The sequence below is a fragment of the Haliaeetus leucocephalus genome, unplaced genomic scaffold, assembly GCF_000737465.1.
Source record: "Haliaeetus leucocephalus isolate CR32 unplaced genomic scaffold, Haliaeetus_leucocephalus-4.0 Scaffold451, whole genome shotgun sequence".
Taxonomy (NCBI): domain Eukaryota; kingdom Metazoa; phylum Chordata; class Aves; order Accipitriformes; family Accipitridae; genus Haliaeetus; species Haliaeetus leucocephalus.
The window spans coordinates 2,397,214-2,418,617 of NW_010972887.1; the positions used below are offsets into that span (position 1 = coordinate 2,397,214).

The 21,404-nt window shown below is 36.8% G+C and overlaps 1 protein-coding gene across 1 annotated transcript in view; it reads right to left on the minus strand.

The window, feature by feature from the left end:
* Positions 1–21,404, minus strand: part of NCKAP5 (NCK-associated protein 5) — a 370,960-nt gene that overhangs the window by 110,004 nt on the left and 239,552 nt on the right. The window contains exon 6 of the mRNA XM_010575132.1: positions 16,675–16,824. Within this exon, the coding sequence (XP_010573434.1) occupies positions 16,675–16,824 (150 nt within the window). The remainder of the gene's footprint in view (positions 1–16,674; positions 16,825–21,404) is intronic.

A 21,404-nucleotide genomic window follows, 5' to 3' on the forward strand; every position in this document is an offset into this window, starting at 1 on the left:
TGAATTTTTATGCAAGGAACGGCGTGTGCATGTCATGAAATTTGTTTATATTCTGATTTTCCAATATTTACACTTGGTGATCCTTCCCCTTGCAAACAGTGAACCAGAGGCAGCTGTTCCATCTCGTTCTTTTTTTTTTCTCTTAAGTGATTTGTTCCTTTATGGAACTGTTCTCCCTTAAGAACTGAGAGCATTTCACTCTGACAGACTTACTGTGCTTCCCCATGTAATATTAACAGGCAGTTATTTCCTCTATCAAAGAACTAAAAATAAACCCCCTGGTCCATGAAAAAAGTATGAGATCCTGAAACTGTAAGTGAAACTAAGATTCTTACAATTAACGCAGGCAGATAAAGGCATGCAGTGTGGACCTGATTCATCTTCAAGGGCATTTTGTGTTTAATATCAACTTGCATTTAACACGTACATAAATATCTGAAAAGTCTTACATGAATTAATCGCATCACATTTGGTCAGTTGCATTTGTTTCAATTTTTCTTGCAAAAAGACCACACTCTTCAGGGAAAATCCTAATTCTCTGAAATTAGTAAAGACTAGTTGACTATCTATACATCCAACACTGAAGCTCAATGAAAAACACTCAGTGCAGCCATTTTCAAAGAAAGTATTTGCTTTGATTTGTCCGGAAACATTTTGCAGAAGATTTTGATCAAATTTAAATGTGACATTAAAACCAGTGGAAATACTTCCAGGGCTTTGGGTCCTTCTGAAATGATACATATGGGAACAACTTTGTAAAAAATTCACTTGCCTAATCACAAAACAGGAGTGGTTTTGGTTTTGTTTTTTTTTTTAAATTCAGATCTTGAGGAAAACTCATATACTTTCAGGAGTTTTTCAAGCAATAAGAAAGGCAACTTCAGAATTTACTTTAAATAAGTTAGCCTTCCAACCTTTGCCATTTTGACCATGAGGTTACTGACACAGTGACAATTTTCTACTTTCTGTGTTTCCATTATCCACACCTTCCTGAGTAGCATACTCAACTTCAAGGTTAATCTAATGTAAAGTTTAAAAAGAATAGGGCATTTCAGATCTATGTATGAAAATTAATCTTTGGGCAACTTTATGCCAGCAGAACTCATTTCTTATTTCTCCCCACTTGTCTGGCTGAGATGTTCATAGTAAATACAGGCAATACTACTACCGATTCATGGGGCTGGGAAGTGGGTATGCAAAAAGCAGCCCAAGAGACCAACAGTTTGTCTTTACAGGACACAATTCAGTATCTAAATATAGGAATAAGCCACAAAGACCTTAAGCTCATTTTCTTCAAAAGTTGAAATTCAAGAATTTAGCTATTCCTTTTCACAAATTTAATTTACCTTTTCAAATTTTGGCAGGTCACACTAAAATATTCAATTCAGGAATAGAAAGTAATTTTAGAATCTAATTAATTTTTAAAAAGTGACATTTTTTCTTTAGAAACTAAGATAAATTAAAAACTATAGTCAATGGAATTAAGCAGAAAACCTTGAAATTAAGTACCAAGAAGCCAAGGATTACACATATGTACATACAGGAATTATTTTTTTTTTAATTTCTAGAAATTCTATCTATCAAGCACAGCTCTTCTCCTTTAAAGTGGCTTTTATATATTTTTTCTAATATCACTGGAATGAACATGAAATATAATTTCATAGGTCAATGCGAAAAATGGCCCTCATGCCATAACTGGTACTTCTAGGCTGCTCCATGCACCTGAACTGAAGGGCTGTTATTAAATAATAGTAAAGAGTTCAAATTTGGAGGTAAATTTGGCACTATCTTCAAGGAACACCAACACCAACCTCCTCCTCACTCACCCACTCCCCTCCCCCAGGAAACTAAGCAATTAAGTGTCCTTGGGGTTTATGGTAGAAAGAGAAGATTCAAAACTTTAATGCATTCCTGCCTTTTTCCCCATGCGTCTTTTAATGTATAATCAACAACACTATTAATTGTCTCCCATAACCAGTTATTATTTTGGCTCTCACTGCAAGGTGAAACAACAGATGTTTTGCTCGGTCTTCAGACAAAGCAGATGCTGAATTTTTATCAAGAAATATTTTTTCCCCAATTATTTATCCTGTGTTTCTTCATTTAGTTCAAACAAAAATAATTTTGAAATAAAGTGATTTAAACTGACAGCCTGGAAAACACTGATCCCATATGCTTAAATGTCACATTCACTGGCTGTGTGATGGGAAACTCATATCAGTTCCCTGTTATCCAATGATTCTTTAAGTGGGAAAAATCTCATTTTTTCTTCTTCAGAGAAACAGGTATGACATTTTATGAAATGGGAAAAAATATACAACTGGTTTCCTTTTTAAAAATATCCCTTGAGTTTATTTTTATTTGAATTCTGAGAAAAAGAATGACTTTTCTTTGCTATACTATGCAATAGATTTAAAGTATTACATGGTTATAATTGATATTGTCACAAAATATTTTTAAACATAATAAAATATAAACCACATTATTTTCCTTCTCCTTTGATGAATCATTTCACTCTATTCCTTTAAAGACTTGGAGTTAAAAGGTTTCCACCACAATAAGCTATTAACGTCAACTGTTTCACAATTCATAACATAAATTTTTAACAAGTTTCTCTGTTTTTAACTACATGGGAGCAGTGAGTTATTTCTGAAGGCAATGTTTCCTGCAATTTCACTTTCTTCATCAGAAGGCACCCATAAGTCAACTGCCCCAGGTATTTCAAAATGAACTTATTTTGATGGCTTCAGTTATTTCTCTCCCTTCCAGCTAGAAGTTGCGAAGCGAAGCGAAGCAGAACAGGTATTGGTGCACTGTATTACAAATAGGATCAAATGCCATATAACATGCAGCAATTGTTTTGTAGCCAATAGCTAACTTCTAATAACTGAATCACAAAATTACTGTTCATTTCTTGCTAACTGAAATAAAACTCTATTTGCAAACATCACCTTGCTTCTCCTGAAAGCTTTGAACATTTTTCTTTTTTGTTTTTTATAGGCACAGTAAGTAGCAAATAATGCACCTCATTCCACACAGCAATACGCGGTAGGTCGATTTCTGCGCTGACATTTGTTAAATTAAAAGTTCTGATTAATTTAATTTTTAATCTTTTAGAGTGGAATAGTGAATTTGCAGAGTAATTGTATTTTGCTCAAAAGAACAACCACCCAGACCACAAATTCTGTCTCTTTGAAAAGCTTCAACAGTTTGGAGTTGCATCTGGTTTTTATGCCCTGCAGACTGTGCTCGCTTCAGAGAAGATGGATGTAGAGGGCTGAGGATCCTTTAGAAACTGTCTGATGTGGCAATACCCGAATGTTATCCTAACTAGATACATGAAATTTCTCCTATTGTGCTGGTTCATATCAGGTGCATCTACATTGGCTTTTTGGCTTGGATGAGCAGTGAGTGTCCTTCTCAAGTGATTTTTCTGATCATCACACTGACCAGGCCACAATTCACACCGCCGTGTGGCCTTGAAGCCAAAGGACTGGGTTTCTTTTACATGAAATTGGAAGAGGAACTCCAACCATTGCTGGGCTTCACCAGAGCTCAGCCAAAGTAAACTCCCCCAAATGTACACAGTGTGGACATCAGGTTCTTAGCACAAACAGCTCAGCTCTGAGGATCTGCTCCTGTTATGCCGCACTGCTTGCTAAGTTAGACAAATAATTATAATAGGCTATCTTCAGATCCTAAATTAATAGTGGTAGACCTAAGGAAGTCAACCGCCAGGCCAAGAACATATCCCATAACACCAAAGTAAAAGATAGGCCTGTTGGGAAGGCTTTTTCCTACATACAACAGAGATGTGCCAGAGGCATTTTTTTACTTGGATAATTTTACAGCTTTGTACTTTATGAAAATAGAAAATATGAAACTATACAGAAACATATACATTAAAGCCAGCTACATGGAAAGTAAATTCTATTTTCATTATATATTATTAAGTGTTACTGTGCAATACTACGTACTTCCCAATTATTTACTTAACCTTGCTCTTCAGCATATAAAATTTATCTCAGATTTTGTTCTTTGTACTCATATTTGCTGGTAAACTACATCCCTAGGAGGTCCAAGAGAAGCCTTAGACCACACACCTTGGGACAATGTAGCAAACTGTAGAAGTTCTTAAAAAAACAAGCTTTGGATGACAGCAACAGTCTCATAGGTAACATACATTAAGTCAATGTTCATGGGATTCAGTGGTGCTCCAGTAAGAAGCTCAGGCATGAAAAGCACAGCAGCAGCAGCCCAACAGCCCGGCCTTGATCTACATAATGAGCCAAATTCACATCACACCTAAGTAAGCACAACTCAAGCGCAGCCACAGGAACTGCACCCATCTTCACATGTCCAAATTTTACAGCCAAATACACTAACACTAGTATCAAACATGAGAAAATGTTGCTGTTATCTTATTCCAAGCTGCTGTTCAAGAGCAGTATCAGTGATTAATCGATTGGCCTAAAGGGAAAATGCGGAGAAAAGAACAAAAATAAATCAATGTATGAAATACTATGCAATGTAATATATACCTAGGATCGATCACATTATTGCTCTGTCAGGTTGGCCTGCAATTGGGAAATATTCCTGCCTGGCAGAGGTCACTAGCAGGGCAAATCAGTTGCTTAAAAACATGAGAAGTTCTCATCTCTTATTTCTATTCAATTTCTCTGTGAAAAATACAGGTTTTGCCCAATACTAGCAAGTTATTTTTCACAGTGAACTAAGAATACCTGTTTTTACCCATCTAATTGGGTAAAATTTTGAATAGTCACCCTGGGGTCACTGTGAAGGACAAAATATTTGATAAAAAGAGTACAAAGACGACCACCACTGGAATGGAAAAAAATATATTCTGTCACACCAAGAGCAGCCAAGAGGAAGACACAAGCTGTTTCCTTAGCAGTGAAGTTATGTCAACACTACACCAAGGAGCTCTGTGAAGATCCACTAAAGGTGGCTGAGGCTGCTAATGCATTGTTCTGCTGGGGCTAATAGCCTGGATTTCAAGAAGTTAATAAGTTCAAATGAAAACTATGCCATGCTACTTTTGCTACCTGAACTATCTTGCATGGCAGGGCACTATATAAAAAGACTATATTGTTTACAAAGCTTGTAACATGGCCTCTTTCTCTGTTTCACTCATCCTGCCTTAATTTAATCAAATTAATGTGTGTCTGTATGGAACAGCTATCTCTGCATGGCACTGTTGAGACACTACAATGTCTAACACAATTGTTTTCGTGATGATACAGATCAGATTTAAGGTTACAGAAAGAACTTTCATTGCTTATTTAAGAAAAAGATTATTACAACTGTCATTATTGGTAATAGCAGTTAAAGTATAATGACAGCAAATGCAATACAGGACTGAAAAAAATTATCAAGGGGGAGGCAACAGGCTTTTCTCTGGCACATGTCTAGGGTCTAAAGAAGCAAACTCCATAAGGTTTAAAAGAAGAAAAAGAAGGAGATATTAGGAGGCAAGTAAGGAGAAACTTTAGCTGTTTCAGCCATATGACCTCTTCACTGAAAAGCCTGTCTCTGCTCATTTCCAGCTTACCGTAAACTGTTAAGAGAAATGCTAACGAAGTATTTCAGCAGAAGAGAGGCAATACAAGAAAAGAAGATTTTAGCTGCTTCTGTCTAAATGCACAGGTCTTGCATAATGCGCAACCCTCAGACCCATTTCTTCAGCTGACCTGAAACTGTTGCTGCAATAACTTTACGGAGGACTTTGTCTAGCAAAGTAACCAATTTGTAAGTATTCTTTTTCTTACATTTTACCAAAAAGCTGAATCACAAACCTAGGTCTTACTCGCTTCCTCTTTTTAGAATAACTTTTCCCTAAAGAACTTAAACATTGAGACCCAGAGCATTTAAAATCAGGATTATTCCGGAGGAACAGACCATTTGGCTGATTGAAGACAACAAGGAAACCTGCAGGCTTATTAAAGGGAAACAGTTGTAATTACTAATTGAGCGTTTCTCTTCTCCTAAATAATTTCCAAGTGTTGGCCTTGTATGAGTACATACTAACCAGAAGAGGATTAGGAAAATGCATGAATCACAAAGATGAATGCGCACTGTCACCACATGTGATGGAAGGCCAGCAGTTTTCACAGGTACTCCTGTAGGAAGGGAAGAAACTCTGCCCTCTAGATGGCATTATGTGCCTGTATATCCCATACGCAACTGCAGAGCCCTGCCAGGCAATCTAATCATTTCTCCACCTGCATAAGAAACATGGGCACATACGTCAAAAAGATCAGATGGCAGTTCTTGGTCTCAATGGGAAGGTGACAGCTGCACACTGCTAAACGGCAGAACAGAGACTATCCTGGGGCAGAGCCCCTGTTTGAGCTGTTTGATGTGGGAAGCAGAGGAAAGGTGCTCTGCCTGAGACGAAACAGGATGGAGGATCTCCCTGACCCCGTATGGGGAAAGGCCACTTACAACTGGCAGGGATGGGCAGTATGTGAAAAAATACAATTAAAAAAAAACAGGAAAAAAAGAAGAGATTGTCCTTACGGAAGAACAAACTTCTCCTTCTACTTGGCGTTTAATAGTACTGTAGATCTTAGCCAGACAAACGTACATTATAACATGTATGTACGCATGTAGGTATACATGTCCACACATATAAGGTTATATTGTAGCCATGTATAGCTGTTTTGACAATACACTGAAATTAAATAATTAGTGAGTAATCGGGCATCTGCAGAACCGTCAGTGAAAATCAGCCATGCGTAATGGACTGAAGTCAGACTACTCCACATTTGATTTATCTATTCTCTTTATATATTTATAACTAATCTTAAAATCTGTGCTTGTCACCATGACAGATTAAGCAGACTTAAAAATAATTGTTTGAGTATTTTCTGCTGTGGGCTATTAAAAGTGGCTGCATAATAAAGTCAGTGAATACTGAATTTCATGAGTATGTTAATCATGTAGATTTCACATGTGTAGTTAAACACATGGCCGACACATGTGGCCAACACAGAAGCCAACACCCTTATATGCCAGAAGTCAGCACAGTTCCAGTAATTCTAGTAATATGAGCGTAACTATACATGCCCAGAATCCCAGCTATCATCTCCAACTCTGTATTTCTACAAGATGAACAAAAAGGAAATCACCATCAAATTAAGAAAAAGTGCATCGCCATGCAGACCTCATTACTGTTTCATCACCTTCCAAGGCCAGTAAAGAGAAATGAAAAGGGAGAAATTACTTTGCTATTTAAGAGTTGTAAGGGATTCAGCTCTAACAGCTGAGGTAAATTAATTGGGATTTCCTATGCAGCCAGTGGAGAATGTCCACAGAATACTGTTTTTTTCTTAATAATGTTAGTTTGACATGAACTGCAGCTATTTATTTAGTTTATGAACTATACAACTGTCATTACTGTCAGCCAAATTGCACGCATTAGTATGTAAATTAAAATTATAAGGCGTGATTCTAAAATCTCTGTCACACAGAATCTTTCCTCTGAAAGAAGTGCCACTGTGAGCAATGAGAAGGCTCACAGAAGTGCTTGTGTAGAACCAGGTCTGGAATGCATACCCGATAGAAACTATTTAAAAAAACTACTGAGCCTCGCTCTCTGAAATGATAGATGTGTTGGGATAAACACAGTCACCTAGATCTATAACATAGTGTTGGAAGAATCTCATTTCATTCAGCGAAGAGAGTGACTTTTCAATTGTACCACATGCCTGATTGCTAAAAAAGGTAAGTTACATTATCTACTGATTACGTGCAAGAAGGCACACTATACATGGAGAGAAGGGCACTGAAAAACTATCATTATTTAAATTATAAAAGTCAGACTGAAATATCAGATTCCTTCACCGCAACCTAGCAAGGACTCTTTGCAGAAGACGGTTAACATTTATTTCAATAGAGAAAATCTGACAGGTTTAATAAAACCAAGACGATTTTCCTTGACTTCTGTGACTTACCTTTTCTTCACTGACTACACCTATTTCTCAGACCTTCTGGCACCAAATCATTATTCTTTTAGCCATATTCAATACTCTGAACTATTTAAAGAGCGTTTGTTATGTCAGCCAAGTAAGTACCACAGAGCTTTCTCTGTGGTACATAACTGTAAGAAAAGAGCCATTGTGCTGGAATTTGGAATATCATAGAAAAAACTGAATTTATCTGCTTTTACAATAAAAATATGCAATTACATTTGGTTGTGCTAAAATGAACATTAAATGCTTATCTATGTTCTCCTTATTTTTTTGTAAAAATTTCAGAGCTCAATATACTATCTTGAGGATCCTATAGTTTACCTATAATTTTCACAACTGCATGCACCATAATTTAGGCAAAAAATCAACACTATAGGTAAACTAAAGGATCTTCTAAATAGTATCCTGACTAAAATATTAATGTGAATTAAAAATTGCATAGAAGAAATGTTTCTTCTACCTGGAAGATATTGAATTCACTGCCCTGGAAAAGGATATTTTATGTCATTCTACCTTGAGAAGCTACAAATCAGGAACAGCATAAGTTACTCACTCTGCCTTTCCAATGTGCCTTGTACCTCACTTGGTTAGACTGATGTGTGTGATAAGAGCACTGAAATATCTGATGCTAGAAAGCTAGTAACTTATTAAAACCTAAATTGACTGCATGAGCAGGCTAAAGGAGAAAAATTCTGATACGCAGCAAAATTCCCTTTATAGAAGTAGTTGATGGGGTATGACGTGATGTCACACTTAAAACAATAAATGCAGTTTTAAAACTGAACAGAATAGGAACACTAGTCAGAGCATATTCTGTTGAGCACTTTGTTGAATTAGCAAATTTCAACAGCATCTCATAGTAGAAAGCAGAAAGTCCATTCGAAACTTTTTACCTTTTCAACATGTGCCAAAAACTCAGAAGCTCTGCATATCGTGACCCAAAACATTTAACTTCTGAACCACTGCTGTGGTGCTTCATAGGAGATGCAATTCAGTATTCTTTTTTTTCCCTAGACTTAGTTAGAAAAGAAAACAATACCATCTGTTACTCAGACTAAAATTCCCAGGAGGCACCACGGTTGATTTTAGAAATGAAGTATTTTAAGCTTTCATTGAACTGAATAGTCAGAAAAATGCAGATAAGAAAAGGCCTCCACCATGCCTCTTCCACCAGTCATGGAGGTAATGACTTAATGTACAGACTTATTTATATTAAGGCACTCTCCCATTTCAGGAGATGGAACTGTTTGGTGGAACAGTGGATCATCAGTCTCTCTCTGATGATAGCAGCAAATGGTTACAACAATGAAAAACAGAGCAAATCTGAACAGATCTTCCTTCAACCAGTGGGCAGAGCTACTTTCAACATCTCTGTGTAAATCCATATCCCTACTAGATCCCCTTGATTTCTGCATGCTAAAAAAGAAATTGCCATGAATTTTGACTGGCTTAGGAAAAAAGGTGCAAAAGGATAGAGAAAAAAAGAAAGTCCTTTCAGATCCTCAATATTTTACATGTCTGCAAGAAGTACATTCTCTTCTCTTAAATACTCATCACATACTAACTGAATTTAACTCTCTGCCCCGAAGAGATTCCTAATAGTCTTCATCTTCTATTTGAAGTATTATTTCTATTAACATCCCAACTGATAAGGTGCATTGACCACTGAATGCTATTCAGTCTCTGTGCCAACTACCGAGAATGCAGCTTCATGCACTTGTGGGCAGCATGTAGGATGGATGGAAAAGCCACAGTGGAAGGTCTGAACAGCAGGAGGGCATGAGCTGGTAGGAGGGAGGGTACAAACATCTGGGAAGGAGGTGCATTTAAAGACTGCAGCAGGAGTGGGTGAGGACAGAGGGCAAAGAGGAGAGAACCCCAGAGCACAAAGGCAAGAAGAAACAGGCAGCAGCCATGAGATTTGCTTCTCAAAGACTAGGAACAACAGAGCCACTGAAGACCTACAGTAGAAGAGTTCAAGCATCAACATATAGAATACATTCAGCTTGATAGTACTTGTTTGGTTTTAATTTAAAATTTACTCAGTTATTGGGAAGCTAAAGCAGTTTGCCCATACTATTACCAGCAAAGAGCTGGAATAAACTGGGCTGGTTTTGAAACCAGTGATGCAAGTCAATGCTGATTCATTATCAGCCACTGTATAAGTTTGGAAACAAGACCTTTCCTGCCACATCATCTGATCCCTGCCTATAAAAAAAAGCGTTCTTAGGCACAATTCAGAAAACTAATTAGAAGAGTCTCCTACTGAAAAGATTTAAAAGTAAAATAATCCAATAATTAGGATTAAGTAGGTTGGCCTTTGGTGACTGATCAGCATAATGCATCTAGTTATGTGGATGGCCAAGGCATTGGGCTAAGAAGAGGTTTCTGGCTGAATCAGATTAAATGCATTGGCTGGAACAAGACTGGTTGCTACAAAATATTTAGAACATCGCTATAAAATATTTAAAAGTTTCATGATTTTTCTATGCATCTAAGTAAAGTGATTCAAATTTCCTGTAAACCAAAATGAAGCACCAGACTTTAAATAAACAAGAATTTTTTCCTCACAGTTATTTTCAGGAACTCAGGCTCTTTGCCCCTGCATACTGTACGTTTCTTTCCATGGAAAATAATATCATTATTAATTTTCTTAACATTTTACATTGTAGTAGATGGAAAACAAGAAAGAAAAAAAGGAAGGGAAAATAATGTAAGAGCAGAACAAAAACCACCAGCACCCCACTCAAAAGAAAGTTATCTTCTCAATCCACTCAAACGAAATATGTACCCTTCTCATATTTCTTTTTTATCTTTTTTATAGTTCATTGATATCATGTCTTTCTTCCTCTGCAGGGTAGTAAAAACATAATATCGGAAATACTTCACATACTTCCTCATTTGTTTAATGGTGATGATACAAGGGAAATTACCCCTCTAATATATTTGAACATTTAGCTTATTATCCTGATTGAGTTTTCTCCCAAAGCTCAATTTATTAAAACAAAACACATCTTTCTATGATGAACTGCAAAGGGCAAGAGGGCAAAATTCTATAATTAAAATTAAAGTGGTTTCGTGGCTCTTCCCTAGCAGATACTGCTTCTACTGCAGCTTAGTTTACTGAAACTTTCATTGAGTCTCACTCACCCGCAAGCAATGAGATTTTCACACATGAATTAGGCTTTTCATTTGATAACTTCAAGGTTACAATTTAATGCTACCCCAGTGGTTTGCTATTTGGTGAAAAATGCAATGTTGTGAGCAGCCTTCAATCATTATTTTTTGAGGCCAATGGCACTCATGCCCATTGCAGAACTTCTGGGAGGGAAGGGGGCCATGCAGAAAACCAGGGGAACCACTTCCTTGTTGACAATGTTTTAGTTTGAATGTAAACATTGCACTTTTAGCAAGGTGTCAGTCGTGTGCCATCATAGGCTAAGGTGAGTAAACCATCTCTTCCAAAGAGTGGATGCTGCCCCCACATAACCAAAACTCATGAATTCTCCATAACAAGGCGATGGTACACTGCTCATCTAACAGAGGGGAGTGGAATGGGACCGTGTGTGGTCAAATGAGGCATGCTCATAAAGCCATGAAACAGAATAGGTGCTAGCAAAAATAAAATGTCCTATCCTAAACGCAGGCACTACTCATCCCATAACAGATGGACATTTTGTCATAAGACAAGCATGGTGCACCATATGATGCAACGTACATGCTGCCTCCTGCCATACAGATCAACTTACAAGCCTCACAGGAGGGAGCACGCCTGCACTCTGCTTACATGAAAGACTTCTAGTGACTTCTGCGGGGGAGGGCTGTGGACTCTTCAGAAATGCAGATAAGAAGTCAATCCTGTGCCTACATTCATAGGGGAACCAGCACAGAGACAGGGTTGGAGTGAGTAAGGGTAATTCATATTCTTTTTTCCTGCAGAGTGGATCTAGGATCTATAGTTTAGATGTTCCTTATATGTGGTAACTCAGCATCTAAGAGCTGCATAGACACATCTAGACTCAAACCCTTAATTCTGCCTCTTCTGTAACCTGTTTTCCTCTTTGTTTCCTGTGTAAAACATGTTACCCTACCAGACTAAACCAGGGCATTACGGCACTCTCCTCCAAGTTGTTTCCAGTTCCATGTCTTTGAGTCAAAGTATAAGAGTCAGACAGAAGAAGCCAGAGGAAACCAGCCAAGTTCCTAAGGTATCTGACTGCAGGCCACATTCTAGCTCTTTACCTGTCTACAGATGTGGTACCAAGGCACAAAAAGATGAAATAGACTGTACAGGATTCAGGAAATCTGCAGCTGAGATGGCAACTGAATCCAGTCTTCTTGAGTCTTCATCCAGTATCTACTCACACTCTCCTTTCTTTCTGAGGAATTTAGCGGACATGCAGCATGTGAAAGGATGCAACACCACCAACAAAATTTGTGTACCTTACAGAATCCCTTTTTTAGTGGCAAAGCAGAGCATTTTCCAAAACAACCTCCACTAAGTACTCTTTGGTCATTTAGTTTGGAGCAATCCCAGTCAGCTTACTTTCTTCACAATCAACCAAAAGCAAATACTTTCTAAGAAAGATGCACTACTGCATTTGCAAAGAAGGAAGTCCAGAAGAGCTGGAACATTTCATACAGTTAAACATAGTTAACTCATACTGAATTATCCTTACTGCATAAATGTCTCTGCAAATGACAGACTTTAATAAGCCTTCAAAGCTGACACAGTATTTATCTCTGATTAAATTTTTAAAATCAAAGTAACTATGGCTTTTACAGACATGTTTAGATTAAGACTGACACTAACTCGGTATATCAGTTTAATTCACTTGCAATTATGCAGGTGCTCGGGCAGCCTGTATTTCAGTCATTTAAGGCTAAATTAGGGCAGAGAGCCCATAGCTCCATATTGGTTAACGAAGCTCTGGGACAGTCTTAAGGCCTTTACAGACACAGTTTTTCAGAGACAGAATATTCTCAAAGCTTTCCTCTGTGCACTGTAACTGTGTAAACTATTCTTGCTGGAAACAAGAAATGGTATACAATCTTGCAATGAGAGTCCATATAATACCTAACATACCCAGGAGGGCAAATTAAGGTTTTGTGAAAAATTTCCAACTTACATGCATATGACTTTGGAAATTAACATTATTGTTTTACTGTAATTGTATATATATACACACATATACCTGAAACTGCTGTATGGGGGTTGATGCATGTCCAGAATAAATTATACTTTTTGTACATTTCTGGCTACCATTTAAAAAAAAATTGCAATTCTTCGGGTGATGAAAGCAGATTAAAAAAATGAAATTCCACCAAGGAGTTGATATGTTATTCACCGTACTTCATTAATATTTCATTTTTTGCAGCACTCCAAATACACAGAGAAGTTATCAGAGAATTTTTTTTTTTGCTTTGTAAGAGTTAGAAGGCATTTGATCATAACTGCTGAAGTAAATTAAGTGGCATTTCAAGAGCAGCCAACTAAAAATGCTGAAGGCACAAAGCAGTTTTGATATCCAGGAAATCACAATTAATTTCAACTACATAAAATGGGATACAAGATGGTATGAACCATTTGTTATTTGTCATCTGTTTCATTTGATTAGAAACGTATGGTATTTATCAGTCAGTAGAGTGGAAATAGAATTTGCTGTAAATGATAAAGGATGTAAAAAGATTATAGGTAAAAGGAGCAATGGGAGAATATGCATATATATTTCTTATCAAAGTATATGATAGCTTTCACTTGGGCTGACTACAAAGACACTTTATTATACTGATTTGTATTGCTCAGTAAGAAAATTTCTAGGTTAAACAGAAGTTAACAAAACCTAAAAAGTATTACAGAAATTTATTTGGCAATACATTTGACAGCACCCAAGTATAAGAAAAAAAAAAGAAACATTAAATACAACTCCACTATATGGAAGCCATTTAAAGGAAGTTTTCTGTGAAAATGAAGCTTCAACCTTTTTTTCACACTTAGATTTGATAACTTCCTGGTCCATATCCAACAGTCCAAGATGACTACAGTTTTCCTTACATTGCCAGAAATTCCTACAGAAAACTACCACATACCTGATAGCTACCACGCCAGTACTCCAGGAAGGGCAGAAACAATTTATTTCACGTATGGAACAGGAACTCTTTTCCCATATAGACATTCAATATAAAGAAACTAAATAATCTACTATATTGTATATGTACCAGCTAAACTACCCATTTATCCCTGTGCTGGTAGATAGCTTTTCTCTTTTGGTACTTCATTCACTTGAAACCTAGCTCAGACTCATCCAACTTTTTTTGTTTTAATGTGATCCAGTCAAGAGAGCTGCTGAATTTAAACTTTTATATGATAAAAGCGTTTCATGACTGGCTTAAACTTTTCCCTAGATGTACACTGTCATATACATTTATATAGACATATATACATACATAAATACATAAAGTCCCTCATTTCAAGAGAAGCTCACTCGAGCAACAGGACAATGAGTATAGGTAGGGAGGAGGATGGAATAATTTTTCAATGCTCTAACAGACTAGGTTACATCTTGTCATGAGCTACACTTGAGTAACAAACAAACTAATATGAAGAGATATTAAAAGACTTCTTAAAAGTGCTGATATTCATGAAATTATATTAATAGGCATTAATGGTTTAGGTCCCACATTTTGACTATTACTTTTACTACGTTCTGTTTATAGGCAGTCTTCACATTCTACAGTGCACAGATGGAGGACCAACTTTAGTAAGTACTTTATTAGCCTTGCTGATTTCATTAATTGTGTATGATACAGTAACATCTAATCACATAAAGTAAGATTAAAGATTCTGACACCCACAGCACAGGAACTAACAAACACTAATTTTTCGTTCTTTTCTATACAGACTAATAAAATACTTAGAATAATTACTCTGCAAATAGTAAAGGATCAGAACTGCTAATTGCCTATAACTTAAAAAAAGTATGTCTCAATTAATAAACCATGGAGTCTTTGACATTACGATTTATATTCTTCAAGAGAAAAATCAAGTGCAAGAGTATCTAACATTAAACAACACACAATTAACAACACTTTGCTTTAATTATCTTGGGTCACAATTAATGTTGGCCCTGCAGTTCATCTTTCTACTTTGATAGCTCCTTAGACTATTTATGTAGATTAATTCTCAAAGTATCGGCATTCACTAATATGTGTTTTTGAACAAGCCACTGCATAACACTGACATCAGTGAGGAGACCTATTCACTGACCCTCCAGAACCAGATTCTATCTGTCCATAACGTTATGTTATGTATCTGGGCAATTTGCCACAAATGATAAAGGTTGTGACATTATTGAACAAATTCCTATCAACTGAGGACATAAAGAACTGCAACTGTCGTGCAGACTGATTAAGAACAAGGTGAAGCAAACACAAACCATGCATTTTTGGAAATAAAAGACCACAAGGAACCTACAGTCATTCTCCATCGACAGATAAAGCAAAACTATAGTAAACTGTATATTTATCAGAGTTTTATGGGCCTTAAAAATTCAGTATCGTGTATTTTTTCCCAGGGCAAAATTAGAGTTAATTAATATTAAATGTGTTTATTTTACAAACAGCCTAAGATTTTAAAGGAAAGAAAAATTGCGGACTCTGCCTATACCTTTCAGATTTCAGATTCTGTATTTAGATCCAAACATGATTATAACTGTTCATGTTTTATTTGTAACAAAGTCCTCAAGAACAAAAATGCAGAGTTTTCATTTGATTGGAGTACAACTCAAAACAAAAACTATGATGCAAAAGAGCCTTCATGCTTAACCAAAAAGTATGCCCAGTTTACTGCAAAATGCCACTAAGATTGTTCTAAGGCATTTAGTGATATATATAACACTATATATATATATAACTTGAACAGAAGAGAATGGAGGAAACACTTGATAAGTTAAAAATATGCCTTTATACTAGTTCAAAATTATATTAGAATATGCACAGTCTTATTTTTTTATACACCTTGAAACCCATGCTCCTATCAAGGAGCACAAAGTAAGTTCAAATATATAGCAGTTACAGTCTTACCCACACCTTGCCCGTGGTTACCTAACAAAACTTTTAAACTTTTCCTCTAGTTAGGAATTACCACAAGGTGCACTATTTTCACATCCTAATTTTCCAGAAATGTACTCAAAATATAGAGTGTGCAGTTGTCCATGTGGTCTACAGGGAAAATAGATTTTCCACAATCTAGCAGTAAACGACCTGAGCTCTCCCAAACAAGCAGTCCAGCAATTAAAAGTCAAGCAATAAACTACAATGAAGCAACACTGGTTTTACCAGTTGTTAAACCACCTATGTTAGTCTTACAATATTAATAATTGAAACAAAAGCAGTAAAACCAATTTTTCTTATTAAATGGTCTCAACTGAATTAAAATAATGTAGGTAATTCTTTTAAAAGATATCTGATGCTCAACATTAGAGAGGGATCCTTTCTGTAGTTCTAAAACTAAGCTTCTTGTTCATCCTCAGTAAATGAATCATAAAAAAAAGACCCCATAACACGAGTACAGGTGAACTGTGAAAGATTAGATTTATACTACAAGGTGATTCAGTGCCTATAAATGAATGAGGCAGGGGGCAGGGTGGTCTTTTATGTGTGAAACCGTTGTACTTCTTACCTCCAGAGCTTTCAAACGCTCCAATAGCAATTTTGTCTTTTCTTTTTCCTCTTCAGTGCTGCTGGTTTCACTTCTTGAATCTTCATCCGCTGGCGTGTGAATTTTTTCCATGCCTTCTTTACATCTCCTACTGTCTTCTGACAACTTTTCCTGAAATGATTTTTTAAAATGTCATTATTCATGGGTGAAAATGAAGTTAACTATGCAAATATCTTCAAATCTCCCTTGTATATGAATGAAAAAAAGACAGAGCAAGTTGCTAGTATATGATTGCAGTACTAAGTAAGTGGAGTTATGAAGGGTCTATGAAACATGCTGCTATGCCAATTCTGTAAAAGTGTATGCACAACTTAACTGCTACATCTACTTAATATTTGTAAATGTGGAACTCATCATCTTTTTAATAAAATAACTTGCATTTTCTTCTTTAAAAGTTGCAATGAAAATTGAGCATACCACCTTTCAATGGAAGCATTTTGCCACTGAGATATAAAGCAGTTTATTGAGGAAAAGCTAACATATGTTCATGCCTAATGTATTTCACCTTTCTTCATCTAGAGCTAATATTTGAATTACTAAATAATGGGCTGAGAACCGAGCTACCACATGAATACTGATTTAAGATCCACACTAATATATAACTGGAGAGAATCAAACTGACAGCAAAATTTTCAGAAGTGCCCCAGTCTATTACAAGTCAGTCAGATTGGGTTATTATTAGCTGCTGCTCCTGAGTGGACGACGGCTGCTGAGTTTTACAAGAGGTCTATAAAAATCATAGGATTGAACAGTGAATCTACCAACTCCATTAATTATGTGTCCAAGCTCTGCGATGAGGCAAAGAATGAGACAGAGCAAGCAAAACATCGAGACTACAAGCAAGCAATGTAAAATATTGCCCAAAACGACAAGGCAAGCATAAGGGGAAAAAAGAGAACTACACAGATGTACAGAGTGAATTACCATCTGAGTGCAACATAAAGTGGACAGTATCTACCTTGTAAACCACGTTCTTCAACTGTGTAAGTAGATGCAGTGTGACAACTAATGAGAAGATTAAGAATGGCAAATGTGAGGTAAATCAACATTAAATAATGGGTGTCAACACAAATCTAGAGAAGTCCTTTAATGAGCATTTAGTTTTCTTTGTGTGCCTTTTTGATAATTCTTATATACAAAGGGACATAACTTTCATGATCTTTGGGTTAGTCTATAAGTGAGATGTATTTCCCGTAACTACTACAGAACACAAACTCTGTCTAAGCATAAAAATATGTATTTTCATTAAGAACTGATCCAACTTGAGTAACTGTGCAAATATAACTCTTTGAGAGTTAACAGCAAGACACTATCTTAATTAAAACCCATAAACACAACTGAATTAAAAATCAGCACTGTGAATCACATTTCTAACAATGTCCTTTCTAAATATTAACTAGCTTAGAAATTGACTATTACTATGCTAAAACTTTAATCAAGAATCAATTTTATAAGCTATGGGCTTAATCACTGAATACTCTTACACAAACCATGAGGCACAGATCTCACTCTGAGCCTCAAAACACAGATGTCAAAGAGCCATTCCATCAGGTTTCCAGCATTAGTGCTATCCTGATCAGAAAGGAACCATAAATAGAGTAGTTGTGGGGTTTTTTTCTTGCTTGCTACTCACTGGTGCAATGATAAGAGCCATTAAATCATTTTCCGTTCAAGTTGCTCTGATGAGTGCATTGACATAAAACACTTCGATGAACTCAGGAAAAAAAATTGACAAAGGTATCTCTGATGTAATTCAAACACAAACAAACATTTTGAGGAGATAATGTGACATCAATTAGATGTGGCTAACAATGGAAGAAAATATAAACATGGGCCCAGGGACACCTTTCCTGCTCAAACTAGACAGCAGCAATTTCAAAGGACAGGTAGAAGAAAGCACAGGTTATGACATTTCATCACAGAAAGGGCAGTAATGCAACTTCTCTCAGAGTAAATCCCAGTCACCTAAAGAAGTGACCCATTCATCTTCTAATTACAAAATCTGAGGAACTTTGCAGAATATCTCAAGATACCTACTACTGTTACCCCTGCTTGAGTATTTAAGTACAGCTCACATATTTTCAGAACTTGTTTATTACTGAGTAATAATAAATGAGTTTCAGTGTTTCAGGCATAGTCTAAAAAGGTCCCTGACAGGTCACCTACGCTACCTGGAAAAGCTGCAGAATAGAGAAAATATTACTAACCTTTAGAAACTGTGCTTAGGCATGCAATTTGCTGGGGGCACTGCCCCGTCACTTTAACCTGGGTGATACAGAGTAAGGGTAGAAGTGGAAAATCCACACTCAAGAAAGCAAAGAGAAGAGGTGCTTCTTTAAAACCCTTTGTGCTTAAAGTCAAGTCAAGTAAGAGGGAGAATGACAAAGGCTTTTGGAATGACAGAATCCTCTTAAGAGTGAAAAATCTGCTAATATCAAAGGCAGCTGCCTGCTGGGGGGAGGCAGGAAGGGGCAGAGACAGATTTGCAAGAGGAAATGTGTATCTCCTGCATGATGTTGATCAGATCCTACAGAAAGCTCTGGAGTGAGCATGCTGAAGGCAGGAAACAATGGCGTAGAGCAGCTTATTCCCCCTTTTCCCCCTAGATTCCTATACTTCTTGTGTTACCTCAAATAAAGACCATGTTTTGAATCTTCTAAACAGTCTCTGTTGTATGCCTCACATATTGCAGGATTAAAGGCAGGATGGGTTTCCAAGCTGAATAGCAAAATACTCTCCAGGTCAGAAGTCCAGCAAAGGCAGAGTAAGTGCTATCCTGCTGATCAATGCAATTTCATTTCTGTGAAAAGTTAAGAGATGGAAATGGTACTCTGGAAGTAAGCTGGACAGGTTAAAAAAAAAAGGGCAAAAAAAGCAACAACCAAGCTCTTGGTCTCCCCAGACCAATAAGTGTTTAAGACACATGCCTGTACCATGAAAGGATGGAAACACAGCAGCCTGATGAGAATTCTACAGTAAAGGCTCATCTACATCTCTAATGCTCTGTGTCAACAAAGAGACAATAAAAATATTAAATATTCAAATCTTGCTAAATGGAAACTAGGATTATGCTTCTCACTGTAGACATGTTCCCACAGAAATTAATGAGAAACTTACCATCAAGTCCCACATTGTGCAAACTTCTCAGGCTGGTTTAAACTGTCATTGCTTTTCTGAAACCAATGGTATTTTGCAAATCTTAAATGACATCCTGCCCTGACCATTACTTCTAAGTATTCAGTTTGTTCTATAAATCAAACAAATAGTACACTGATGATGAAGCCTTTGATCAAACACTATAGGCCCTATAGCCAATAGAAAACACAAGATGAAAACAGACCCTGCAGTCTGGAAATGGTAAGCTTTCTAGAATCGATGAGAAAATATAAATCACTGAAGACATTGATCTATGAAGCTGTACAATGCAGTGACCTGACTGAGACTTATCAGAAAGCTGGTGTTCACAGTTAGCTGAAGTAGGAACAAGCAGTATAATACTTCCTCTTCCCACTAATAAATAAAAGTAAGAACAATAAATTAAGAGAGCAGGAAATCCACCTGGAATTCCAAATGATAATTTACTGGAATTTGTAGAATATAAAGAAATATGTAGAATATAAAGTCAATCTTTTCCCTTCCACCTCCCTTCCAGAATACTGAACAAGAAAGTTTTTTCACTGTTTATAAACAAAGGGAGTAACTATAGTAATAGAAAAAATCATATGGAAGCTTTCAAAAGATAAGAGACCAAACAGCCTATTTCAGAAATTACCTCCTCCTTCATCCCAAGAAAGGCAAAAGTCTGCTGACCCTCTGGACATGGCATCAGTCATTGGGATGCCTTTCCTTTAATACTCATCACCTTTTCAAGGATCAGACAAGGGTCAAAGGGACACTTAGCCAGCTATTTCGTAACCATTATTATTTCAGAAATTACTGTACTTTTAAAAGTTTTATTGGTAGTACCGTCAGTTGTCTGTTCTTTGCCCTTTCTTCTTTCTTAAGATGCTTTCTAGGAATTACACTACACACACACAGGAAAAAAAAAAAAACCCAGAAAAAAATGAGCTCACTTTAAAATGTTTCAATTTGTGACTATGAAATTGCAAACCAAGAAGAGTAAATGTCAGATGACACAAAGAAAAAAAAAGGTAGCTAGCAAAAATCTATTCTAGATTTTCTCTTTTACAGTGAAAACCATGATTAGGCACTAATTGGAATAAGGGATCTTCTCTGGTAGTAACAACAAATATATGACATGAAATGATCATATAGTTCCCCTAGTAACTCAGATTCCAATTTTTCCTAATTTAAGATTTTACAGTGCAGGAACTACCTACTCAAGGAAGAAGCCTTTAAGAAAACAGAAATCATTAACACTGTTAACCAGCAGATGGGCCTCCAAGGGAGGAGGCCAAACAGAACCAGCAGCAGCACAGCACCTGCCACAGCTCTTCGCAATGGTAAATGCAAAGTCCTGCACTGGGGACGGAATAACCCTGTGCACCAGCAGAGACTGGGAGCCAACTGCAGAGGAAGGTGCCTGTTACAGGGAAGAGAGAAGATGGAGCCAGACTCTTCTGAGAAGTGGCATGATGAAAAGACCAGATACAATGGACGCTGCTTGAACATGAGAAATTGCATTTAGATATTAGGAAAACCTCCCCCCCCCCCCCCCCCCCACGCCAGCG